This window comes from Rhea pennata, chromosome 1, assembly GCF_028389875.1.
Source record: "Rhea pennata isolate bPtePen1 chromosome 1, bPtePen1.pri, whole genome shotgun sequence".
Taxonomy (NCBI): Eukaryota; Metazoa; Chordata; class Aves; order Rheiformes; family Rheidae; genus Rhea; species Rhea pennata.
Window position 1 is genome coordinate 216,623,574 of NC_084663.1, and position 25,785 is coordinate 216,649,358.

The following is a 25,785-nucleotide window of genomic DNA, read 5'->3' on the forward strand; positions in this document are numbered from 1 at the left end:
AGCAGGAACTTGGGGGCTGGGAGACGCTGTGGGATGATGACATAAGTGTGGCTGTGCATCAGCCCCACACTGGCACAGCCCCATCCCCACACTGCCTCCCAACCACACACTCCCCCATCCCCACACTGCCCCGTCCCCACACCGCCCTATCCCCACACTGCCCCCCATCCCCACACTGCTCCATCCCCACACTGCCTACCATCCCCACACTGGCCCCCATCCCCACACTGCCCCTATCCCCACACTCCCCCCATCCCCACACTCCCCCATCCCCACGCTGCCCCCATCCCCACACTGGCCCCCATCCCCACACTGCCCCCATCCCCACACTGCCCCCAATCCCCACCGCCCCCCAACCCCACTCCACCCCGCATCCCTCCCCCCATCCCTCCCCCCGCCCCGCCCCCCCGGCTCCGCCCCCCCCCGCTCTCTCCCCGCTCGCTCCGCTCCGCTCGCGCCGCCCGCATGGACCCGCCGCGGCTCAACGCGTCGCTGCAGGAGCTGCTCTGCCGCCCGGGCGCCGGCACCGGCACCGGCACCGGCACCGGCAACGCCAGCGCCTCGAACGGCTCGGTCTGCGACCTGCTGCGCGGGGGTCTCCTCGGGCCCCCCGCGCCCAAAGGTGAGCCCGGACCGCGGCGGCTCCGGACCCCTGGGACCCCCGAGACCCCCGGCGCCGGACACCACTCCCCGCGCCCCGACCTTGCATCCTGGAGCCTCCCCCTCCGACGGTCCGCTGTATCGCCTGTGCACTCCCTGTGCGCCTCCGTGTCCCCGCTGTGCACCACATCCTCCAGCCCGGTGCACCCCCTGTGCACCCCTCGGTGCACCCCCCCTTGCACCTCCCGTGCAACCCCTGTATGCCCGTCGGTGCCCCTCCGTGCCCCCCCCATGCACCACATCCTCCAGCCCGGTGCACCCCCTATGCACCCCTCGGTGCACCCCCCTTGCACCTCCCGTGCAACCCCTGTATGCCCGTCAGAGCCCCTCAGTGTCCCCCCCATGCACCACATCCTCCAGCCCGGTGCACCCCCTGTGCACCCCTCGGTGCACCCCCCTTGCACCTCCCGTGCAACCCCTGTATGCCCGTCAGAGCCCCTCAGTGTCCCCCCCATGCACCACATCCTCCAGCCCGGTGCACCCCCTGTGCACCCCTCGGTGCACCCCCCTTGCACCTCCCGTGCAACCCCTGTATGCCCGTCGGTGCCCCTCCGTGCCCCCCCCATGCCCCACATCCTCCAGCCCGGTGCACCCCCTGTGCACCCCTCGGTGCACCCCCCTTGCACCTCCCGTGCAACCCCTGTATGCCCGTCGGTGCCCCTCCGTGCCCCCCCCATGCACCACATCCTCCAGCCCGGTGCACCCCCTGTGCACCCCTCGGTGCACCCCCCTTGCACCTCCCGTGCAACCCCTGTATGCCTGTCGGTGCCCCTCCGTGTCCCCCCCATGCACCACATCCTCCAGCCCGGTGCACCCCCTGTGCACCCCTCGGTGCACCCCCCTTGCACCTCCCGTGCAACCCCTGTATGCCCATCCGTGCCCCTCCCGTGAACTCCTGCCATGCACCCGGTGCACCCTGCTGCATCCCATATGCAGTCCCTGTGCGCCCCTCAGTGTCCCCCCTGTGCACTTCCCCCGTGCACCACACCCTCCCGTCCGGTACAACCCTTTGCACACCTCGGTGCACCCCGTGTACACCCTCTGTGTGCCCCTGAGCACCCCCAACATGCACTCCCCATGGGCTCACATCCTCCTGCCTGGTGCACCCTCCATGCACCCCCTGTGTGCCCCTCAGTGCTCCCCTATGCACCCCCTGTGCGCCCCTCGGTGCACCCCCCCTTGCACTCACCCCATGCACCACATCCACCTGCCCGGTGCATACCCTGTGTGCCCCTCAGTGCACCTCCCATTCACCACATCCACTTACCTGGTGCACCCCCTGAGTGTCCCGTCTGCCTGCCCCACACACCCCCTGTGCATCCCCCTTGTGCCTGCCCTGTACTGCCCTGTGGGCCCCATTCACCTGCTTGGTGCACCCCACCATGCACTCTGCCGTGCACCCCGTGTGAGCCCCCCGTGCACCCCATCCATCTACCCAGTGCACCCCCTGTGCATTCCCCCGTTCACCCCATCCTACCACCAGTTGCACCCCCCATGCACCCTACCCACTGGCCCAGCGCACCCCGGTGTGCCCCACCATGCCCTGTCTGCCTGCCCAGTGCACCTCCGTTCATGCTGCTGTGCATTCGGTGCCTCCCATGCTCTTGCCCCAGTGCAGCCTGGAGCACCTTGTTGTGCCCCAGCCCGGCTGCACCCGGGTCCGGCGTGTCCCGTCGGCCAGTGTCCCCAGCAGGGTCCCGGCATCGGCTCACCGGCCCAGCGGTGCTGTGTGCTCAAGCGGCACCAGGGTGCGGGGCAGTAGGACCCTGCCCGCACGGCCCCACCTGCACTCCATGGCTCCGGGCTCGGAGGCTCTGCAGCTCCGAGCTCTGCGGATCGGGGGCTCCGCGGCTCCAAGCTCTGTGGATCTGGGTCTCCGCAGCTCTGGGCTCCGCAGCTCCACAGCTCTGGGCTCTGCCGCTCCGAGCTCTGCGGCCTGGGGGCTCCGCGGTTCGGGGGCTCCTCAGCATGGGTGTCTGTGCTGGATGCCCAGGCCCTGCCCCAGCTCCGGCGGGGGCGGAGGGCAGCGACGGGGCCGGCGTGGCGGGGGCTTCGGCAGCTGGGGCCGCCCAGGGGGGCGAGTGGGGCACTGCAGCAGCTGGGATCCCGGTCCCGGCGCCAGGCCATTAATTTCCCAGGTGACAAACAACCGCAGCCACGGCTGACCAAGCCGGGGCAGCTCGGCCGCGCGGTCCCTGCCCATGGCGGGAGGGCAGCGAGGCCTGTGGGCTGGAGCGGGCGGGCGGGCACTGGGGCTCGGCACGGGGGCAGGACCAGAGGTGCCCCCCCAGCCCCTCGGCTCTGCTCTGGCACTGGCGCCGCACATCAGCCCCTGCCTGCCCGCCCCACGCCGGCACTGAGCTGCCACTGAGCCGGCAGAGGCGCCTAGGGCCGGGGAGCCATGCCAGCAGGGAGCGGGGCGCCGTGGGGCATCCCGACGGCACCCACTGCGCCAGCGGGACCCAGGCGTCCTGGCGCCCGCTGCCCGCGTGCCGGCCGAGCGCCCGAGAGAGCCGTGGGTGCGGGCGTCCCCCGGCGCGCTGGCCTCCCCGCGCCGGGCGCGCAGCGTGCGTGACGCCTGCCGCCCCACAGACCTGGACCTGACCGTGCGCGTCCTGCTGTACGCGCTGATCTTTGTGCTGAGCGTGTGCGGGAACACCCTGGTCGTGGCCGTGCTGCTGCTGAACCGCCGCCTGCGCACCGTCACCAACTCCTTCCTGCTGTCCCTGGCCCTCAGCGACCTCATGCTGGCCCTGTGCTGCATGCCCTTCACGCTGCTCCCCAACCTCATGGGCACCTTCGTCTTCGGAGAGGCCATCTGCAAGCTCATGGCCTATCTCATGGGTAGGCGGCGGGGCCGGGGCGGGGGGCGGCGCTGCCCCACACCGGCTGCTGACCCTGGCTGCCCACAGGCGTCTCCGTGTCGGTCTCCACCTTCAGCCTGGTGGCCATCGCCATCGAGCGGTACAGCGCCATCTGCAACCCGCTGCAGTCCCGCGTGTGGCAGACGCGGTCCCACGCCTGCCGGGTCATCGCCAGCACCTGGCTCTTCTCGGTGCTGCTCATGCTGCCCTACGCCGTGTACAGCACCACGCAGGCGCTGCCGGCCCGCAGCCCCCGCCAGTGCACGCACAGCTGGCCCAGCGAGCGCGTCCGCCAGGCCTGGTGAGTCTGGCGGCCGTGCACCCGCCGCCGCCGCCGCCCGCCGCCGCCCGCTGCCCCGCCACGGGCGCCCTCTCTTCCAGGTACGTGCTGCTGCTCCTCGTCCTCTTCTTCATCCCGGGCGTGGTGATGACGGTGGCCTACGGGCTCATCTCCCGCGAGCTCTACCGCGGCATCCGCTTCGAGCTGGACATCAAGGGGGAGGCGGCAGGTGAGGGGCCGGGCAGGGCGCCTGGCGGGGGCCGGCGGCGCCCGGCACTGACCCGCCCGCTCTGCCCGCAGCCCGGCACAGCAGCGGCGCGGAGCCGGCGCCCGCCTGCGACGAGGGCGACGGCTGCTACCTGCAGCTCTCCCGGCCGGGCGGCGCGCTGGAGCTGCGTGCGCTGGGGGCCGCGGGCACGCAGCAGGACCGCGCGCGCATCAACTCCTCCGAGGCGAAGCTGGTGGCCAAGCGGCGCGTGATCCGCATGCTGGTGGTCATCGTGGCCATGTTCTTCCTCTGCTGGCTGCCCATCTTCAGCGCCAACACGTGGCGTGCCTTCGCCCCACGGGCAGCCCAGCGCGCCCTCTCCGGGGCGCCCATCTCCTTCATCCACCTGCTCTCCTACACCTCCGCCTGCGCCAACCCGCTCATCTACTGCTTCATGAACCGCCGCTTCCGGAAGGCCTTCCTGGCCACCTGCGCCGGCTGCCGCCGTGCCTGCCCGCGCCGCCCGCTCGACGAGGATGTGGCCAACGCCAGCGCCTCGCTCTCCAAGTTCAGCTACACCACCGTCAGCAGCCTCGGCCCGCCCTGAGCCCCGGCACCCGGCGGCTCTGCGCAGCCCTGGCTCTGCCGCGCCCCGGCCCCCGCCGTGCCCCGGCCGCGGAGCATCCCCCGCACTCCCCCCAGCACCCCCCACGCACCCAGCACCCCCCATGCCCTGGCCCTGCTTTGCTGCCAGCCCCAGAGCAGCCCTGGCACCCCAGCACCCTCTGTGCACCCCAACAGCCACCGTGCACCCAGCCCCGGAGCAGCTCTACCGTCCCAGTACTCGCCGTTTTTCCACGTGCCCCAGCATCTTCCATGTGCTCCAGCACCTGCTCTGCCACCAGCCTCAGAGCAGCCCCAGCACCCACCGTGCCTCCGTGTGCCCCAGCACCCTCCATGCATCCCAGCACCCACCGTGCCTCCGTGTGCTCCAGCACCTTCCGTGCATCCGAGCACCCACCGTGCCTCCATCACCCTCCGTGCCTCCATGTGCCCCAGCACCCCTGTGCACCCCAGCACCCTCTGTGCTTCCATCACCCTCCGTGCCTCCGTGTGCCCCAGCACCCTCCATGCATCCCAGCACCCACCGTGCCTCCATCACCCTCCGTGCCTCCGTGTGCCCCAGCACCCCTGTGCACCCCAGCACCCTCTGTGCTTCCATCACCCTCCATGCCTCCGTGTGCTCCAGCACCCTCCATGCATCCCAGCACCCACCGTGCCTCCATCACCCTCCGTGCCTCCGTGTGCCCCAGCACCCCCATGCACTCCCAGCCCCGGCATAGCTATGCACCCCCAGACCTGGCAGCACCCCATACCGTGTGCCCTCGGCACCTCCAACCCTCTCCCGACTCCAGTGCTGCCAGTGCCCCAGGAGCAGCTGGCGGGGCCCAGCCCTGCACACCTGGGCAGCACCCGCAGCAGAGCCAGGCCAGCTCTGGGTGGGGGCCAGGGACGCCAAGGCCCAAGGGGCAGGGACGGGGGCTCCCCTGGCCCCACATGGCTGGGCTGCTGCATCTGGCCCTGGGGGACTGGCCCCAGCGCAGGGGTGGTGGGGATATGGTGCCCCACTGGCCCAGCCCTGGGACCTCCCCGCTGCACTCCACTCGCCGTGGGCTCTGTCCACAATAAACCCGTGACATCGTCCCACCTCGTTCGCTTCTTCCCACTGGGCTCTCCCCCCCCCAGCCCCAAGGACAGGCCGAAGGGGCAGCACTGCTCTGGAACCAGGCAGCCCCACAGCAGTGGGAGCAGTGGGCCCATGTCCAGACCAGGGCCCGTCTGCAGCACCCTCAGCACTTGTGCACACCCAGCACAGCTGCAGCGCTCGCACTGCACCAGCATGCCACATGCATATAGCCACACACGCACAGAAGTGCAGAGCTGCACACAAATGTGCACAGTGCTGCAGCTGTGCACACGCACACGTGTGCACAGGCACAGTGATGCAGCTGTGCACACGCACACATGTGCACAGGCACAGTGCTGCAGCTGTGCACACGCACACGTGTGCACAGGCACAGTGCTGCAGCTGTGCACACGCAGAATCACAGAACCACAGAATGGTCAAGGTTGGAAGGGGCCTCAGGAGATGAGCCAGTCAAACCTCTCTGCTCAAGCAGGGTCACCTAACACGCTGAGCCCCACACCGCAACACTTGCTGCACCCTGCTGCCCCCACTGGGCCCCACTGAATGACAGAGCCTCCACTGCACAACTCCCCACACCCTGCTATACCCACGAGGCCAACACTGCACCCCACACTGCATCCCGATGTACCCCTGAGCCCCATTCCACAGCCCTCACTGCACCACAGGCCACTGTACCCCCAAACACACCCCACATCAGCGAAAAGCACCCCACAACCACACTGCACCCCACACCACCCCCATGCTCCACTCCTGAGTCTCCCACTGCATGCCCAGCCCAGCCCAGCCCGCTGCACCCAGCCCCAGAGACAGCAGAGTGCCCATGGGACCCATGGCACTGCGGAGCTGGAACCCCAGCAGGGCGATCAGACCCTCTGCAGGGGCACGAGGAATGCACTGCGCGGGGTGGGACACAGACAGGAGCCGAGAGGGACCCGCTGGACTCCACCCACCATGCCCTGCGCGGACTCCACCCACAATGCCCTGCGCGGACTCGACCCCACAATGCCCTGCGCGGACTCCACCCACAATGCCCTGCGCGGACTCCACCCACCATGCCCTGCGCGGACTCCACCCACAATGCCCTGCGCGGACTCCACCCACAATGCCCTGCGCGGACTCCACCCCCACCATGCCCTGCGCGGACTCCACCCCCCACAATGCCCTGCGCGGACTCCACCCCCACAATGCCCTGCGCGGACTCGACCCCACAATGCCCTGCGCGGACTCCACCCCCCACAATGCCCTGCGCGGACTCCACCCCCCACAATGCCCTGCGCGGACTCCACCCACAATGCCCTGCGCGGACTCCACCCCCACAATGCCCTGCGCGGAATCGACCCCACAATGCCCTGCGCGGACTCCACCCCCACAATGCCCTGCGCGTACTCGACCCCACAATGCCCTGCGCGGATTCCACCCCCACAATGCCCTGCGCGGACTCCACCACCCACAATGCCCTGCGCGGACTCCACCCCACCATTCCCTGCGCGGACTCCACCACCCACCATGCCCTGCACGGACTCCACCCCACAATGCACTGCGCGGACTCCACCCCACAATGCCCTGCGCGGACTCCACCCACAATGCCCTGCGCGGACTCCACCCCCACAATGCCCTGCGCGGACTCCACCACCCACAATGCCCTGTGCGGACTCCACCACCCACCATGCCCTGTGCGGACTCCACCACCCACAATGCCCTGCGCGGACTCCACCCCCACAATGCCCTGCGCGGACTCCACCCCCACAATGCCCTGCGCGGACTCCACCACCCACAATGCCCTGTGCGGACTCCACCACCCACAATGCCCTGCGCGGACTCCACCCCCACCATGCCCTGCGCGGACTCCACCCCCACAATGCCCTGCGCGGACTCCACCACCCACAATGCCCTGCGCGGACTCCACCCCCACAATGCCCTGCGCGGACTCCACCACCCACAATGCCCTGCGCGGACTCCACCCCCACAATGCCCTGCGCGGACTCCACCACCCACAATGCCCTGCGCGGACTCCACCCCCACAATGCCCTGCGCGGACTCCACCCCCACAATGCCCTGCGCGGACTCCACCACCCACAATGCCCTGCGCGGACTCCACCCCCACAATGCCCTGCGCGGACTCCACCCACAATGCCCTGCGCGGACTCCACCCCCACAATGCCCTGCGCGGACTCCACCACCCACAATGCCCTGTGCGGACTCCACCACCCACCATGCCCTGCGCGGACTCCACCCACAATGCCCTGCGCGGACTCCACCACCCACAATGCCCTGCGCGGACTCCACCCCCACAATGCCCTGCGCGGACTCCACCCCCACAATGCCCTGCGCGGACTCCACCACCCACAATGCCCTGCGCGGACTCCACCCCCACAATGCCCTGCGCGGACTCCACCACCCACAATGCCCTGCGCGGACTCCACCACCCACAATGCCCTGCGCGGACTCCACCCCCACAATGCCCTGCGCGGACTCCACCACCCACAATGCCCTGCGCGGACTCCACCCCCACAATGCCCTGCGCGGACTCCACCCACAATGCCCTGCGCGGACTCCACCACCCACAATGCCCTGCGCGGACTCCACCCCCACAATGCCCTGCGCGGACTCCACCACCCACAATGCCCTGCGCGGACTCCACCACCCACAATGCCCTGCGCGGACTCCACCCCCACAATGCCCTGCGCGGACTCCACCACCCACAATGCCCTGTGCGGACTCCACCCCCACCATGCCCTGCGCGGACTCCACCCCCCACAATGCCCTGCGCGGACTCCACCACCCACAATGCCCTGCGCGGACTCCACCACCCACCATGCCCTGCGCGGACTCCACCCCCACAATGCCCTGCGCGGACTCCACCACCCACAATGCCCTGCGCGGACTCCACCCCCACAATGCCCTGCGCGGACTCCACCACCCACAATGCCCTGCGCGGACTCCACCCCCACAATGCCCTGCGCGGACTCCACCACCCACAATGCCCTGCGCGGACTCCACCCCCACAATGCCCTGCGCGGACTCCACCACCCACAATGCCCTGCGCGGACTCCACCCCACCATGCCCTGCGCGGACTCCACCCCACAATGCCCTGCGCGGACTCCACCCACAATGCCCTGCGCGGACTCCACCCCCACAATGCCCTGCGCGGAATCGACCCCACAATGCCCTGCGCGGACTCCACCCACAATGCCCTGCGCGGACTCGACCCCACAATGCCCTGCGCGGACTCCACCCCCACAATGCCCTGCGCGGACTCCACCACCCACAATGCCCTGCGCGGACTCCACCCCCACCATGCCCTGCGCGGACTCCACCCCACAATGCCCTGCGCGGACTCCACCACCCACAATGCCCTGCGCGGACTCCACCCCCACAATGCCCTGCGCGGACTCCACCCCACAATGCCCTGCGCGGACTCCACCACCCACCATGCCCTGCGCGGACTCCACCCCCACAATGCCCTGCGTGGACTCCACCACCCACAATGCCCTGCGCGGACTCCACCCCCCACCATGCCCTGCGCGGACTCCACCCCCACCATGCCCTGCGCGGACTCCACCCCCACAATGCCCTGCGCGGACTCCACCACCCACCATGCCCTGCGCGGACTCCACCCCACAATGCCCTGCGCGGACTCCACCCCCACCATGCCCTGCGCGGACTCCACCCCACAATGCCCTGCGCGGACTCCACCACCCACAATGCCCTGCGCGGACTCCACCCCACAATGCCCTGCGCGGACTCCACCCCACAATGCCCTGCGCGGACTCCACCCCCCACAATGCCCTGCGCGGACTCCACCCCCACAATGCCCTGCACGGACTCCACCCCCCACAATGCCCTGCGCGGACTCCACCCCCACAATGCCCTGCGCGGACTCGACCCCACAATGCCCTGCGCGGACTCCACCCCACAATGCCCTGTGCGGACTCCACCACCCACCATGCCCTGCGCGGACTCCACCCCCACCATGCCCTGCGCGGACTCCACCCCCCACAATGCCCTGCGCGGACTCCACCACCCACAATGCCCTGCGCGGACTCGACCCCACAATGCCCTGCGCGGACTCCACCCCCCACAATGCCCTGCGCGGACTCGACCCCACAATGCCCTGCGCGGACTCCACCCCCCACAATGCCCTGCGCGGACTCCACCCCACAATGCCCTGCGCGGACTCCACCCCCCACAATGCCCTGCGCGGACTCGACCCCACAATGCCCTGCACGGACTCCACCACCCACAATGCCCTGCGCGGACTCCACCACCCACCATGCCCTGCGCGGACTCCACCACCCACAATGCCCTGCGCGGACTCCACCCCACAATGCCCTGCGCGGACTCCACCCCACCATGCCCTGCGCGGACTCCACCACCCACCATGCCCTGCGCGGACTCCACCCCCACAATGCCCTGCGCGGACTCCACCACCCACAATGCCCTGCGCGGACTCCACCCCACAATGCCCTGCGCGGACTCCACCCCCACCATGCCCTGCGCGGACTCCACCACCCACAATGCCCTGCGCGGACTCCACCCCACAATGCCCTGCGCGGACTCCACCACCCACAATGCTCTGCGCGGACTTCACCACCCACAATGCCCTGCGCGGACTCCACCACCCACCATGCCCTGCGCGGACTCCACCCCCACAATGCCCTGCGCGGACTCCACCCCCACAATGCTCTGCGCGGACTTCACCACCCACAATGCCCTGCGCGGACTCCACCCCACCATGCCCTGCGCGGACTCCACCCCACCATGCCCTGCGCGGACTCCACCACCCACAATGCCCTGCGCGGACTTCACCACCCACCATGCCCTGCGCGGACTCCACCCCCACAATGCCCTGCGCGGACTCCACCACCCACAATGCTCTGCGCGGACTTCACCACCCACAATGCCCTGCGCGGACTCCACCCCACCATGCCCTGCGCGGACTCCACCCCACCATGCCCTGCGCGGACTCCACCACCCACAATGCCCTGCGCGGACTTCACCACCCACAATGCCCTGCGCGGACTCCACGACCCACAATGCCCTGCGCGGACTCCACCCCCACAATGCCCTGCGCGGACTCCACCCCACCATGCCCTGCGCGGACTCCACCCCCCACAATGCCCTGCGCGGACTCCACCCCACCATGCCCTGCGCGGACTCCACCCCCACCATTCCCTGCGCGGACTCCACCCCCCACAATGCCCTGCGCGGACTCCACCCCCACCATTCCCTGCGCGGACTCCACCCCCCACAATGCCCTGCGCGGGCTCCACCACCCACAATGCCCTGCGCGGACTCCACCACCCACCATGCCCTGCGCTGACTCCTCCCCCCCCCCCGCAGTGCCCTGCGCGGGCTCCGTCCCACAATTCCTCGCGAGTGACGGCGCGACGTTGTTTACGTCCCATCGCTCGTTCCCGCCCCCTCCCTGGCCCCGCCCATTCCCGCCGTTGCCCCGCCCATTCCCGCCGTTGCCCCGCCCCCGCCCCGCCCTAGCCCCGCCCTTCGCCCCCCCAGCCGCGCGGCCATGGCGGCGCGGGGGCTCCGTCCCGGCGCGGCGCCGGCGCGGCTGCTCGCCCTGTGCCTGTGCCTGTGCCTGTCGCTGCCGCTGCCGCCGCCGCGCCGCGCCGCCGCGCCGCCCGCCGCCGCGGGCTGGCGGAACCTCACCTGCCCGGCCTGCCGCCTGCTCTTCGGGGCGCTCGGGCTGGCGCTGCAGGTACCGCGGGCAGGGGCCGCGCCGGGCCGCGGGGCCGGCGACAGGAGGGGGCCGGGGACGGCCCGGAGCGGTCGCGCTGGGGTTGCGGACAGGGACGGTGTCGCGGGTCGCGCCCGGCACAGGGACAGGCCGGGCCGGGTCGCGGCTTGTGTCGGAGCTCGTGCTGCGGCGGGGCCGGGGCCGGGACCAGGGACAGGGCCGGGGACAGAGACAGGGCCGGGGACAGGGTCGGGGCCGGGGACAGGGTCGGGGCCGGGACCAGGGCCGGGGCCGGAGACAGGGCCGGGGCCGGGGCCGGGACCAGGGACAGGGTCGGGGCCGGAGACAGGGCCGGGGACAGGGTCGGGGCCGGGACCAGGGCCGGGGACGGGGCCGGGACCAGGGACAGGGCCGGGGCCGGGACCAGGGACAGGGCCGGGGCCGGAGACAGGGCCGGGGACAGGGTCGGGACCGGGACCAGGGCCGGGGACGGGGCCGGGACCAGGGACAGGGCCGGAGACGGGGCCGGGGTCAGGGACAAGGACAGGCCCGGGCGCGTCGTGAGTCACGACGGGCGCTGGGGACAGCGAGGACGCGCCGGGAGGGGCCACGGGCCGGGACAGGGACAGTCAGGGACAAGGACAGGGAGAGGCCGGGGCAGGAGGGAGCTGGTCGCCGGCCGTGCAGGCTGGGGAGCAGTGGTGCTACCCCCCAGCAGCCCCGAGCCCCGGCCTCTGCCTTGCAGCTGGAGCCCAACGTGGCGCGCGTGGGGCGCGTGGCGGTGCGCGTGTGCCAGGAGCTGCGGCTGGCGCGCCCCGAGATCTGCCGGCAGGCCGTGCAGCTCTTTCAGCAGGACGTGGTGTCGGCGTGGGCCCGCTCCGTGCTGCGCCCCGGCGAGGCCTGCGGGCTGCTGCTGGGCCGCGGCTGCGGCCGCTGGGACATCTACGCCGACTGGAATGTCACGCTGCCCGCCGCCCCCAAGCCGCCCGTGCGCCCGCCCGTGCCCCCGCCGCCCGGCGCCCCCACCGCCCGCCTCCTCTTCCTCACCGACCTCCACTGGGACCGGCACTACGTGCCGGGCAGTGAGCCTGCCTGCCGCGACCCGCTGTGCTGCCGCGGTGCCGCACGCACGGCCCCCGGCGGCGCTGGCTACTGGGGCGAGTACAGCAAGTGCGACCTGCCGCTGCACACCATTGAGGCGCTGCTGGCGCAGCTGCGCGGCACCACGCCGCCCTTCGACGCCGTGTACTGGACCGGAGACATCCCGGCGCACGACGTCTGGCAGCAGCGCCGCGAGGACCAGCTGCTGGCGCTGCGCACTGTCACGGGGCTGCTGCGCAAGCACTTGGGCAGCCTGCCCGTGTACCCCGCCGTGGGCAACCATGAGGCCACCCCTGTCAATGCCTTCCCCCCGCCCTACGTCCACGGGAACCAGTCCTCGGCCTGGCTCTACGACGCCATGGCCGAGGCCTGGCAGGACTGGCTGCCCCCCACAGCGCTGGAGACCCTCAGGTGTGGTGGCAATGGGACAGCATATGGGGCACTTGGGGCTGGAGCAGCTGCAGGTGTGCACTGTGGGTGATGCGGGGGTGAGGGGCTGTGGAGCAGGGTTGTGCACAGTGGGGCGATGCGGGGGGTGAGGGGCTGTGGGCAGAGGTGTGCGCGGTGGGGGGTGAGGGTAGGGGTGTGCATGGTGGAGTGATGGGGGGCAAGGGGCTGTGGGGTGGGGGGGGTGCATGATGGGGGACGAGGGGCAGTGAGGTGGGGGGTGTGGGGTTGAGGAATAGGGCTGTGCATGGTGGGGCAATGCGGGGGGCGAGGGGCTGGCAGGGAGGAGCTGCAAGGGGCACTCGGGGCTGGTGAGGAGCGTGGGTGTGCACACACCTGGCGAGCGGCCCCACTCACCACCTGCTTCCCCGCAGAACTGCCGGTTTCTACACGCTGCAGGTCTGGCCCGGCCTGCGCCTCGTCTCCCTCAACATGAACTTCTGCTCCCAGGCCAACTTCTGGCTCCTCATTAACTCCACCGACCCCGCAGGGCAGTTGCAGTGGCTCGTGGGCATCCTGGAGGCTGCCGAGCAGCGAGGGGAGAAGGTGAGAGCTGGCAGGGAGGAGGGGGCTGGCCGGGGACACCGACTGTCCCCGAGGTGGGCTGACAGCATCCCTGTGCCCCCACCAGCCCTTTGCTCCCTCGGCTGCTGCCTTGTAGGTGCACATTATTGGGCACATCCCCCCGGCCCACTGTCTCCGGAGCTGGAGCTGGAATTACTACCGCATCATCAACAGGTGAGCCCTACCCCGGCCGCTCCGGCTCCTTGAGCCACCCTGGCTCTGCTGGGAAGAGCCAGCAGATCCTGCCCCACGCCCAGCCCAACTCTGCCAGCACCAGGAGAGCGTGGGCGGATGTTGTTGTGCCAGTGCACCCCGGTCCGCGCCCAGCTCGCGGGGGCCACCAGCCACGCAGGAAGCCAAAGCTGCAGGATGGGACCATGCTGGAGCCAGGGCGTGGGCCAGACGCAGTGAGCGCCAGCAGCCACAGCCCCGGCAGCACAGCGTCAGCTGAGCCCAGCACGTGACCGGGCGCCTCGGGTCACGGCAGGAGCTGCGCTGCGCTGGGGGCAGGGCGGGGACAGGCCCAACTGCCCCACGCCGGAGCAGGGGCAGTGATGGGGAGGGTCCCAGCCCCCCGGGGCGGTGACGGGGAGGGTCCCAGCCATCTGGGGTCAGGGCCAGGGCGGTGACGGGTCCCCGCCGCCCTGCGCCAGGACATGATGGGGAGGGTCCCGGCCACCCCGGGGCGGTGACGGGCAGGGTCCTGACCACCCCACGCCGGGGCCGTGACAGGGACATGATGGGGAGCGTCCCGGCCGCCTGAGACTGGCGCGGTGACAGGGAGGGTCCCAGCCATCCAGTGCTGTGACCAGGAGGGTCCCGGCCGCCCCATGCTGGCTCCCTGGGCATCCCCATAGGACGGGGAGGATGGTTCGAGGCTGGCCCCACGCAGCAGCCCTCAGCCTGTGCCACCCCATGTGCAGGTTTGAGGGCACCGTCGCAGCTCAGTTCTTCGGACACACGCACGTAGATGAGTTTGAGATGTTCTACGATGAGGAGACCCTGACGCGCCCTGTCTCTGTGGCTTTTGTGGCCCCCAGTGTCACAACCTATATCAACCTCAACCCCGGTGAGTCTCCCCTTCTCTGCCTCCCTTCCTGCTGCTGCCGCACGGCTCCTGTGATGCTGCCCGCCCTGCTGCCCACAGGCTATCGCGTCTATGAGCTGGATGGCGCCTACCCTGGCAGCTCCCATGCTGTGCTGGACCACGAGACCTTTATCCTAAACCTCACGGAGGCAAACATGCCAGGGGCAAAGCCGCACTGGCAGCGCCTCTACCGTGCCCGCGAGGCTTATGGGATGCCCAGTGCCTTCCCTGTTGACTGGGACCAGCTCATCCGCCGCTTCCAGGATGACGAGAGCCTCTTCCAGCGCTTCTGGTACCTCTTCCACAAGGGCCACCCACCCCGCGAGCCCTGCCACGAGGCCTGCAAAGCTGCACTGCTTTGCTCTCTGCGCACGGGGCGCTCCGTCGACCCCAACCTCTGCCACGTCCTGCGCCCAAGCCTACCCTTTGCCCAGATCCAGGAGCTGTGGAGGCAACGGCAGCTGTGCTGAGGGCAGGGCACTCCCAGGACATGCGCAGCGCCTGGGCTCAGCACCCCCAGGACATGCCCAGTCCCTGGGCTTGGTGCCCCTGGGATGTGCACAGCCCACAGCTGGGCGGGAACAAGGGCCAACGGAGTGGATGGCTGCCCCAAGGCAGCACCCAGCTCCCCTCGCTGCTCTGTGGGGTGGGGGTGCTGGTGGCCAATGCCCACATTAGCTCTCCAGGACGCTAGAGGCCGAGGCAGGTCCCCACGCGATCACGGATGCTGCCTACCGCAGCCCAGAGGTGGCTGCGTAATAAAAGGTGTGATGGACAGAGCTGGCTCGTGTCCACGGGCCTCCCTCCTGCCCTGCACCAGCACCCTGGAGCGAGCATCCCGCCACGTGCTGCCCCTCTGCTGTGCAGCACTGAGCTGGACTGGCGCCGTGCCAACGGGAGCCAGGCTGGGCTGGTAGAATGGGTTTATTAATTACTTAGTACAACACAGATCTTTGTTACAGCAGAGGTGGCAGCTCCAGGGCCAGGCAGGCAGCGCCAGGACCTAGGAGAGCCCCCACACTGCAGGTTAGATCACATGCATTGGGGCAGGGCTGGCCCTGTGCCCCGGCCACGCGGGCACCTGTCACTGCCCCGGGGGTGGCACAGGGCCCCCCGGCAGTGCGGGGACAGGAGCCCCCATCCAGGCCCTCCTGGGCCCCTTCCCGCCTGCCCCACAGGCATGGCTGGAGGGGGCAGAGCTGCACTTGGACTGCTGCTCTCAGCACGCACCTCACTGGAGCGAACCTGGCATGCGCCCCTCGCACTCACATGCACACAGCCTGCAGGTGCCTTGCACCACATGCACGGGTACGCGCACACAGGACGCAGCCGTGTCGGTGCACTGCTCGTCTGGCGCGCAGGTACACACACACGCGCGCTGTGGACGCGGCCACGCTCACGTGACACCAGCACCCAGCGTGTGCCCAGGCACCCGGCGCTGGCACCCCATCCCATCCGCAGCAGGCTGCCCACAGGCGGTGGCACAGTGCAGGGGCCACGGGAGGGCGGGAAAGGGGTCTCGGTTGCTCCCTTCTGCCCGGCTCACGGTGTCTGTGCGCCGATGCGCTTGGGCTTCAGGCTGCCCAGGAGGGTCTGCACGCCCTTGCGGACGGTGGAGCCCACCCGGCGGGCCACAGAGTCGGCAGGCGGCGCTGGCAGGCAGGAGCTGGAGGCCTGGGGCCGGGCATCCAAGCACTTCTGGTAGCGCAGCTGGAGGGCAGAGCAGTATGAGAGCCAGGGGCCTGCACCCACTGCAGCACCCTCGCGCAGTGGGGCAGCATGAGGGCCGCACTGCACCGCAGCAGGCACTCACCATGCAGGCAGCCTGCAGCGCCTCACTCAGCCCCGCCGCGTTGGGCTCACACCAGACCATGTGGCAGCGGAAGGTGCCCGGGGCGCTGGCCATGATGAAGGCGAAGGAGCGCACGTCCCGGCCCACGCCCATGAACGACAGGAACCGCACGCGGCACTCGCACAGCACCGCCTCCGTCTGGGGGCGCAGGAGTCGGGTTCTCTGCAGCCCCCCAGCACCGCCCGGCCGCAGCCCTGCAGCCGGGACGCAGCCCCGGGCGGGCAGGGAGCCCCAGCCATGTGCCGCCTCACCTGCTCGTGGGTGATGGTGAGCGTGGCGGGCGCCACGCTGACCACGATGGGGGTCCAGTGCTCCCTGCTGCTGGTTGCCAGTGCCGACTCCAGCGCCGCGTTGATGACATCCATGCCTGAGGATGGGCCGAGCAGGCTGAGACACCACAGCCGTGGGGCACCGTGCTGTGCCCGGGCAGGCAGGAGGGTCTGCACTGCCGGGCACCCAGGCCAGGGCCTTCGCTACACCGCCGCACCGCGACACAGGGCACACGCCCTTTGGGGTGCATGGTGAGCGTGCCCCATGGCATGCAGCCCCAAGGCGCACGTGTACCCGCACCCCCAACACGTGTGCATGCACCCCATGCCTGGTCCTTCCACAGGGCATGCTGCATGTGCCCCACACTCACCCACAGGCTTGGCGACAGGCACGCAGCCTAGGTAACACACCTGGAACTTCTGCACCACCTCGCTCTTAGGCACAGGGAATTCCACTGCAGGCAGAGGGCAGGGTGCGCTGTACTGCGCTACTCGGCCTCCCGTGCCCCAAAGTGCCCCCCCAAACCCAGTCCTGGCCTCCCATTGCCCCAAAGTGCCCTCCAAACCTCATCCTGCATGACCTCCTGCAACCCCAGTTACCCCCACAGCTAGCTGTGCATGGCTTTCTGCACCCCCTAACTGGCCCTATATGGCCCTGCACAGCCTCCTGCACTCCAACTGCCTCACACGCAGCCTTGCACTGCCTCCCCATTCCTATTTCCTCCAGCCCAGCCACGGAGTCCCCCAACTCCCCACTCTCAAGCGCACACAACATCCAGACCCTCTCCTGACTCCTCCTATGGATGCACGTCACCCCCGACCCATGGCACCTCTTGAGAGCCCCCGCCCCCCGCAGCATACCTTGAAATGGGATCTCTACCATCTTGGAGGAGTCCACAGAGAGGCCATTGGCCAGTGCCCGTGCACTTCGCCGCTCCACCATGATCTACAGAAAGAGCATGAGGGGCACCAGCCCCCCCATCACCCAATCATGCCATGGCTGCCCAAGCCCTGCTCCCCGCCAACAGGTCTAGGAAGCCCACAGCAACCCAGGGACACCAGGGCAGGCTGGGGGCCAGGGGGGTCTCACCTAGATCTGGGGCAGGCTGGGGGTTGGGAGGTCTCAACTGGGAGCAGACCTGGGGCAGGCTGGGGGCCGGGAGGTCTCACCTGGGAGCAGATATGGGGCAGGCTGGGGCCAGAGGTCTCACCTGGGAGCAGACCTCATGCAGGCTGGTGGCGATGTTCTTGGCAGGGCTCTCGCAGCGGAAGACGTGGCACTTGAGCATCTGCGTCAGCTGGTCCCGGGCCACGTAGGCAAAATCCCTGCAGGGAGACGCTGTGCTCAGACCCCACTCCATGACCTCAAGCTCCCCCGTGCTCCTACCCTGGTGGCTCCCCCAGTATGGTGAGGGACGGACTGGGAGAGGAGAAGTCCACGCGGCAAGGGCAGCGGTGCCATACCTCTCCCTGCGTCCCACATCAGAGCAGCAGAAGAGAGCCAGAGAAGAGAGTTAGCAGGGGCTGGGGCACACAGATTCCCCATGGCCCCCACAAGACGGGGGTCCCCACCATGACAGTGGGGGTCAGTGCCCACAAGACCCACACCTACCCCAGGACGGCCTGGGGGTTCAGCGTCAATCACCCTCCGTGCGCAGAAACCCCTCCGGTCCCGTGCTTCGCACACACAGCCCCTGCCAATGCCCCTGTGCCTCGCGTGCGCATGATCCTGGTGCACCCCTGCACCCCACGTGCACGCGGATCCCCGCACGCCCCACACTCTGTATGTGCAGAACCCAGCCCCATGCCCTGTGTGCGCAGGACCGCCACAACCCGACGGCCTGCATGCACCGGTCCCCCCATAGCGCCAAGGCCTGCATGCACATGGACCCATGCACACCCTGTGCATGCAGATCCCTGCACGCCCCAGGCCCTGCGTGTGCTGGACCCCCCACAGCCCCATGGCCTGTGTGCGCAAGATGCCCCACACGCCCCTTGCCCTGCATTTGCATGGACCCCCATGCACCCCCTTGCTCTGTGTGCATGGGACACCCTCCGGAGCACCACAGCCCACACGCACCTGGCACCACCCCACATCCCCACACCCAGCATGCACAGGAACATCCTCACATGACCCCGGCCCTGTGAGCACGGGGCCCCACATGGTCCCTGTATGCGCAGGAATCCTTGCACAGCCCCCAACCCTGCATGCATGGGACCCCCATCAGGCCCTGCACCCAGTGCCCTGGGTGCAAGGGAGAGCCCCACACAGTCCCCTACCCAGGGTCCTCAGTTCCCCTGCATGCCTCGGCCACACTGCACCCCCCTGGCATTCAGGGACCCCCACATGGCCCCTCAGCACAAAACCCCATGCCTAGGCACCATGCGGCCCTGGCGGCTCCCACCTGCCGCTGTCACGCCCCACGCCCCAGACGCGGATGCTGGCCACGGGCTGCGCATGCAGCAGAGCCTGGTCCTGCGGGTCCACCAGCTTCAGCGTCTGGCTCTCCAGGAGAAGGAGCATGGCCCGGCCCTGGGGGAGAGCCGCATTAGGGGCTGGACAGGGGAGATTAGGGGCCAGAAGGGCAATATGGGGACAGAGAGCAGCGATGGGGGTCAGCACAGTGATGCAGAGCCAGAGAGCAGCTTTAGGGTCCAATGCAGAAGGCTGACAGTTGGGACTGGAGGAGAAAAGCAGGAACCAGAGAGGGGCATTAAGGGCCAGAGGAGTGGATGCCGCAGGGGGGACAGGATGACACAGGGCTGGAGAGCAGTGTCTGGGGCAGGAGGGGCAATGTTTGGGGCAGAAGGATGATGCTGGAGGCAGGGCATAGGACAGGCACTCACCTCTCCCCAGGTGCCTCGCGGGCCGTGCTGGTGCAGGGACAGCTGGCGGATGCAGTTGTTCACAGCGATGCTGCTCTTCCCTGGGGCCAGCTCCTCTTCACTCATCTCCACCCAGCCCAGCGAGCGCACTGCGAAGCACTGCAGGGGCACAGCACGGGCTGCACACACCATGGGGCACATCCCCAGTTGGGGCAAGGGTGGCATGGGCTCGTTCCCGGGGACATGGATCCCCTTCTGGGATAAGGCCAGCGAGGATGGATGGACGGACACCCTTCCGCATGTACACGGCACATCCAGGGCCCTCCGGATATTCACCCCGGGGCAGGGCTGCCCATCCACACTAAACCACAACCTAACCCATCCGGCAGGGCAGGAGTGGGGCCCAGTCCCCCTGTGACACAGGGAGGCGTGGGCCTAGGGGGACAGGGGCTGGGGAGAGCTGAGCAGGAGGCCCTGAGTCGCGGGAGGAAGGCCTCAGCCCTGGGCCTACCTTAGAGCCCAGCTTGTCCTCTTCAGTCTGGGCCATGCTGTAAGAGCAAGAGAGGCTATCACCATGCTGCCCCCATTCCCTGCCCCGCCATCCCCAGGTCAGGCAGACCGTAGAGGGTCCCCGCTTTAACCACAGACACCGCCAACCTGGGCAGAGAACCTGCCGCCCAGCTCCCAGCACCATTCCACATTCCTGGGCACCTGGCTCCCAGCCCCACTCTACATCCCAGGAACCCAGGCATCCAGCCCCACTCCATCCCCTGGGCACCCACCTCCCAGCCCCACCCAACATCCCTGGGTACCCAGACTCCCAGCACCACTCAACCCCTGGGAACCCTGGCACCCAGCTCCCAGCCCCTCTCGACCCCCCAGGAACCTGGGCACACAGTTCCCAGTGCGCAGGCAAGCAGGGCACCCCACAGCCCCACGCACCTGGTGCCCGGCGAGGCCAGTCCTGATGCCAGTGGCTCAGCATCCTCTGCTCCAGGCTCTCCTGTTGCCTCCTCTGCTGCAGTATCCTGGGGAGGGAAGAGGGGGTCAGCACGGGCTGGACGCAGCAGGATATCCCTCCCCCCTAGCCTGCGGGTGCCTCTTACCTTCCAAAAATCCCCATCACCAAAGTGCTCAGTCGGGACGAAGCCTGTCCAGGCGAGCTGCAGAGTGCAGCCAGCTCAGCAAAAATGCATGTGCCTGAGCAGGTCCCCACCACCTGCCTGCCCGCCCACGTGTGCCTCAGGACTCACCGGTTGTTCCTCCGATGGAGTGTTGCCCTGGGAGCTGTGTGCTGAGCCCCGGGCCAGCCCCGAGGGTGGCTCCCACTGTGTGGTGCCCGTGGGGATGTGCCAATAGTAGGTGCCCGAGGTGTCCTGCACCCGCATCCATCCTGCAGGTAGGTCCGAGTCCGTCTCGAAAGAGTTTCGGGTCCAAAATGAGTCTGTGGAGGGATTGAGGGACTGGTGAGGACTCCTGCATGCCACAGTCCCCTCCATGGATACCATGGAGCCTCCCTGCCCCCCAGGACTGAACACTCACCCCATTGCCAAGGAAGGTTGGGTGCTCCCCACCAGGGTGAGCACCAGCCCCTTCAGCACGATGACCACGGGGGTCCCATGACCAGGCAGTCCACCAACCCCCCCATCACCATGACCATAGGGGTCCCACGGCCAGGCAGGGCACTGCCACCCTCATCAGCATGAGCATGGGGCGGGGGGGCTGGCCAGGCAGGGCATTGACTCCCCTCTTACCACAACCATGGGGGTCTCATGGCCAGGCAGAGCACCAGTCCCCTGTAGGGACAGGGTCCTCACCGCCAAGCATGGCACTGGGTCCCTGTATTGAGGGGCTCCACAGGGCAGATATGTGGGTCAGGCCTTGTATCCTGGCTCAGGATCCCCAGGTGAGGGACAGTGCCACAGCCCTCTTTCCCCCCCCCCCCCCCCCCCCCCCAAATCAGGAGACCAACCACGTCACAGAGATCAGCCCAAGTGCTGGGGCAGGGAAGGCTCCCCACACTGCTGCCCCGGGTCTGCTGGCACCAGCCCCTGCCCGCGGCCGCCCCGGCCCTGCTGAGCGGCCCCTACCTGGGCGCGTGTCCAGCAGGATGATGGCCAGGAAGTAGTCCTTGCTGTACATGGCGCTACCGCCCCATCCCAGGGTCCCGCTGGTGGGGACCACACACTGCCGGCCAGAGCGCAGCCTAGAGCCCCCGCACCCCCCTCCCACCGGCACTGCGTGGCACAGGGCCAGCCCCAGCCGCCTGCCCACCCGCCCGCGCCTCCCCAAGCCCCCGGCCTGCGCGGGCGTCACACCGGCCAAGGGGGGCCCTGTGCCCTGCCACGTCCCCCGCGCCGGGCACGAGCGCCAGGCTGACACCGGCACCCTGCGCCCTTCCCTGCAGGCCACTGCGGGGCGCAGACCCCCGCCCGGGCGCCTGACATCGCCCCTGCGCCGCCAGCGTGGCCCACGGCCCTGGCGCAGCGCTCACCTGCCAGGACCGCCGGGATGCAGGGATGCAGGCGTTTCCCTGGCAACCACTGACGGCATCACCACTGGCCGGCGCGCGGGGACGGGGGCGCGCGGCCGCAGGGACACGCAGCGCTGCAGGAGCGGGGTGCTGGGGGCACAGCGGGGCCGCACAGCCAGGGAGAGGGTGCAGGCACAGCAAGGGGTGGGTGCCAGATGCAACGGGGCTCTGCGACTGCAAATGGGGTGCTTGGGGCCATGGTGGGGATGGGGGAGATGGTCCAACTGCAGACAGGGCTGGGGCCACACGGGGGTCACCCAGCCAGAGTGGGGGTGCAGGGGATGCTGCAGGGGTGGGAAGGCACCTGGCGGCATGGGGTGCAGCTACAGCGCAGCCAGTGGCGGGGTGTGGGGAGCACGGCGGGGGCTCACAGCCAGAGAGGAGTGCAGGGTGACCACGCAGCGGGAGCACAGCAGGACTGCTAGACCAGTGATGGTATGGTGGGGGACACAGCCAGACATAGGGTGCATGGAGCTATGTGTGGGCAGGAGGACTATGCAGAGCACCCCACAGAGCCAAAAGCAAGGTGCACAGTGCAGTTAGAAGAGCACAGCAGCAACAGAGCAGGCAGAGCCACGATGGGGTGCTGGAGTGGGCACAGCCAGGCAAGGGGTGGGAGACGGGGGGCAGTGGGGCAGGGCTGGGGGGCCCCATGCCCACCTGTGTCATCAGGGGAGCTGCAGGCAGGGCTGCCCTGGCTGAGCGTGGCCCAGCTGGAGTCCTCATCGCTGGCAGTGCTGCTGCGCACGCCGAAGAGCAGGCTGGCGCTTTTGCCGTGCTCGCGCGGGGCGCGCTCCGAGCTCTGCTCCGACTCGGCCGTGATGGGGTCACTCTGCACCGGGGTGGAGTCCCCGTCCCCCTCCTCGTCCTCCTCCTCCTCCTCATCGCCGCCCCCGCCCTGCAGGTCTATGAGCAGGCCCCTGTCACAGCCAGCATTGAGAGCGTTGCGGGCCGACACCTCCAGCTCCTCGGGCGGGGGGCCCAGCTCATTGCGGTTCTGGTCCCGCTCGGCCGCCTTGCGCAGCTGGTTCTGCCCATCCTTCACCCACTTGGCATTGGCAGGCTCCTCACCAGGCAGGGGGCCCAGCCCCACAGCACTCTGCAGGTTGGTGCACGCATAGATGCGGCGGCCCTTGGGGGAGCCCAGGGGGGCCTTGGCACGCAGCACCTCGCCGGGGGGGCCCTGCAGCGGCAGGCTTAGCCCCAGGCAGCTGTTGTCATTGGCCAGGTCACTCCGCTTGCTCAGGGACCCCGACATGGCTCCGGGGCCAGGGGTGCAGGCAGAGGCGGCACCGGGCAGCCCCCCTCTTGCCTGCGGGGCTCCTACACACCCCGGGGCGCTGGCACCTCCGTGTCCATGGGGCCTGTGGGCACAGCGGGCTCAGGGGGGCGAGCATGGCCCCACGGGCGAGGGCCCTCCCTGCTGCAGGCAGCACCCCATGCACTGCCCCCCTCCTTCACTGGGGACTTGCTCAGTCTCACCGTGGTGCAGACGCTGTTGCCCCACTGCTGCCCTGCTGCCCACTCAGTGCTGCCTCGCTGCCTGCCCCACTGCCCGCCCAGTGCTGCCCGCCCAGTGCTGCCCTGCTGCCCATCCCAATGGCCCCAGCCCTACTGCCCACCCTGGCCCTGCCCCACTGCTCAGGCAGCCCCAGTCTCACTGTCCACCCTGACGCATCTCCACTGCTCACCCCAGTGGCCCTAGCCCCACTGCCGACCCCAGCACTGCCCCACTGCCCATGCAGCCACAGCCCTGCTGCCCACGCCAGGGGCGACAGCCCCACTGCCCACCCCAGGGGCCCCAGCCAGCCCAGCCCCTTCTCCACCAGTTGCTGGGCCAGGTCCTGCTGCCCAGCCCTGCAGAGTCCCTCCAGGCACCTTGCTGGCAGGCAGGGGACCCTACTGCAGACCCTGCACTGCATGGGGTTGGCCCAGAGCCCCACTGGAGCCCCCCAGCTTCGCTCTGCCATCGCAGAGCAGGGTCCCCACAGCCCTCGCAGGCCAAGCCCCACACTCCCTCCTCAGCCCCTTCCCACCCCTTTCCCCACCACCGTGTCCCTTCCCTAGCCCCTTGTCCTCAGCCCTGTAGCCCTCCCCATCCCCATGTCCCCCTCCTCACCTCTCAGGCCCCCTCCCCAGACTCCTGTCCCCAGGACTGTGGCCCCTGCCCATTCCCCCAGACCCTTCCCCAACCCCATGTCCCCTCCCCAGCTTGCAGACCCCATTCTCAGTCTCCACACCCTGCTCCCTAGTTCCAGACCCCCCAGCCTCTGCCCCCTCCCTAGATCCCATGCCCCCTCCCCAGCCAGTGTCCCCTCCCTGGTCCCCCCGCTCCCTCCTCAACTCCCAGACCTCCTCCCTAGCCCGCGCAGCCGATGCCCCCTCTCCAGACCTCCCCCAGCCAGAGCCCCACCCCAGACCCCTCGCAGCTGGTGCCCCCTCCTCAGCTGCCCCTTAGCCAGTGCCCCCTCTCCGGATCCCCCACCCCCAGCCGGGGACCCCCTCCCCGGCCCCCCCAGCCCCAGGCAGGTGCTCCCGGTCCCCAGCCCCCGCGCCGACCTCCCCCAGCGCCCAGGCCCCCGCTCGCCACCCGCTCCCGCTCCGCGCCCAGCGCGGCCTGGGCGGGTCGGGCCCGGCACCCGGGCCGGGCCCCTTCCCGGGGCCGCCGCGGAGCCCCCCGCCCCCCGCGGCGCGGCGCGGCCCGGAGCCGCCCCGCGGCGAGGAGTCAGGGGCCGCCTTCGGCTCGGCTCGGCTCGGCTCGGCTCGGCTCGGCCCGGCCCGGCCCGGCCCGGCCCGGCCCGGCCCGGTACCTGCGGCGGCTCCGCCGGCGGCGGCTGGGGGAGGGGCTTCACTTCCGCTTCCGGGGGCGGGGCGGGGGCGCGGCACCGGCCGGAGCGGACCCGGATGGTCCCGACCGGAGCGGACCGGGACGGCCCGGCACGGACCGGGCTGGCACCGACCGGCTCCGACCGGAACGGACCGGGACAGTCCTGACTGGAACGGGTCGGGACGGCCCGGCACGGACCGGGCTGGCACCGACCGGCTCCGACCGGAACGGACCGGGACAGTCCTGACTGGAACGGGTCGGGACGGCCCGGCACGGACCGGGCTGGCACCGACCGGCTCTGATTGGAATGGACCAGGACGGACCTGACCAGCACCAGCCGGCACAGGATGGATCCAACCAGTGCCAACCAGAACGGACCGGAACAGACCAGGACGTACCTGACCAGCACTGACTGGACCAGACCAGACCGGGACAGACTGAAAGGGACCCAGCTGGCACCAGCATGGAGGAGAATGGTGCCCACATCAACACAGACCCAATCAGCACCAACCACAATGGACCAGAACAGCAACAGCACCAGCACCACGCGGCACAGAACGGCGCGGTACAGCGGGACATGGGGCACTGCGGCACCGCACGGGCCAGGGCAGGACACCGCAGGCCAGAACAGACTGGAAAAACTCAGCATAGTGTGCCGCAGCACGGAGCGGTGCGGCACGGCCCAGCCCGGCACAGCGCGGAGCGGTGCGGCACGGCCCAGGCCGGCACAGCGCGGAGCGGTGCGGCACGGCCCAGGCCGGCACAGCACGGAGCGGTGCGGCACGGCCCAGGCCGGCACAGCACGGAGCGGTGCGGCACGGCCCAGCCCGGCACAGCGCGGAGCGGTGCGGCACGGCCCAGCC

General features: G+C 69.7%; 3 protein-coding genes across 7 annotated transcripts; 2 read left to right on the top strand and 1 right to left on the bottom strand.

Annotated features, from left to right (window-relative positions):
• Positions 1-465: 465 nt before the first annotated feature.
• On the top strand, positions 466-5,719 carry CCKBR (cholecystokinin B receptor). The gene is made up of 5 exons (XM_062578798.1): positions 466-622; positions 3,253-3,504; positions 3,573-3,825; positions 3,906-4,033; positions 4,105-5,719. The coding sequence occupies exons 1-5, from the start codon at positions 466-468 to the stop codon at positions 4,617-4,619; spliced, it is 1,305 nt and encodes a 434-aa protein (XP_062434782.1). The 3' UTR covers positions 4,620-5,719.
• Positions 5,720-11,248: 5,529 nt separating this feature from the next.
• SMPD1 (sphingomyelin phosphodiesterase 1) lies at positions 11,249-15,395 on the top strand. The gene is made up of 7 exons (XM_062589878.1): positions 11,249-11,267; positions 11,349-11,437; positions 12,162-12,928; positions 13,339-13,510; positions 13,626-13,702; positions 14,452-14,597; positions 14,676-15,395. The coding sequence occupies exons 1-7, from the start codon at positions 11,249-11,251 to the stop codon at positions 15,083-15,085; spliced, it is 1,680 nt and encodes a 559-aa protein (XP_062445862.1). The 3' UTR covers positions 15,086-15,395.
• Positions 15,396-15,521: 126 nt separating this feature from the next.
• APBB1 (amyloid beta precursor protein binding family B member 1) lies at positions 15,522-25,011 on the bottom strand. 5 transcript variants are annotated; one of them, XM_062567561.1, is made up of 14 exons: positions 24,906-25,011; positions 22,756-23,459; positions 20,816-21,006; positions 20,669-20,725; positions 20,505-20,590; positions 20,074-20,110; positions 19,584-19,721; positions 19,142-19,269; positions 17,948-18,062; positions 17,598-17,682; positions 17,108-17,191; positions 16,719-16,834; positions 16,429-16,605; positions 15,522-16,325 (listed from the first exon to the last, which is right to left on the bottom strand). In XM_062567561.1, the coding sequence occupies exons 2-14, from the start codon at positions 23,351-23,353 to the stop codon at positions 16,158-16,160; spliced, it is 1,980 nt and encodes a 659-aa protein (XP_062423545.1). In that variant the 5' UTR covers positions 23,354-23,459; positions 24,906-25,011; the 3' UTR covers positions 15,522-16,157. The 5 variants fall into 5 exon arrangements, with proteins under 5 accessions (XP_062423545.1, XP_062423548.1, XP_062423544.1 ...); XM_062567564.1 differs by having other exon boundaries at positions 22,756-23,001; positions 24,906-24,929; XM_062567560.1 differs by lacking the exon at positions 24,906-25,011 and having other exon boundaries at positions 22,756-23,670.
• Between the last annotated feature and the right edge of the window lie 774 nt (positions 25,012-25,785).

What these genes read in the sequence shown, in the direction of transcription:
- CCKBR (XM_062578798.1), top strand. Translation starts at nt 466, where the DNA reads ATGGACCCGCCGCGGCTCAACGCGTCGCTGCAGGAGCTGCTCTGCCGC. An exon ending in CGGGCCCCCCGCGCCCAAAG is followed by an intron (nt 623 to 3,252) that starts GTGAGCCCGGAC and finishes GCCGCCCCACAG; the next exon opens with ACCTGGACCTGACCGTGCGC. An exon ending in GCTCATGGCCTATCTCATGG is followed by an intron (nt 3,505 to 3,572) that starts GTAGGCGGCGGG and finishes GGCTGCCCACAG; the next exon opens with GCGTCTCCGTGTCGGTCTCC.
- APBB1 (XM_062567561.1), bottom strand. Translation starts at nt 23,353, where the DNA reads ATGTCGGGGTCCCTGAGCAAGCGGAGTGACCTGGCCAATGACAACAGC. An exon ending in CTGGCCTCGCCGGGCACCAG is followed by an intron (nt 20,111 to 20,504) that starts GTGCGTGGGGCT and finishes TTGCTCTTACAG; the next exon opens with CATGGCCCAGACTGAAGAGG. An exon ending in GTGGGGCGTGACAGCGGCAG is followed by an intron (nt 18,063 to 19,141) that starts GTGGGAGCCGCC and finishes GTCTCCCTGCAG; the next exon opens with GGATTTTGCCTACGTGGCCC.
- SMPD1 (XM_062589878.1), top strand. An exon ending in CGCTCGGGCTGGCGCTGCAG is followed by an intron (nt 11,438 to 12,161) that starts GTACCGCGGGCA and finishes TCTGCCTTGCAG; the next exon opens with CTGGAGCCCAACGTGGCGCG. An exon ending in CTATATCAACCTCAACCCCG is followed by an intron (nt 14,598 to 14,675) that starts GTGAGTCTCCCC and finishes TGCTGCCCACAG; the next exon opens with GCTATCGCGTCTATGAGCTG.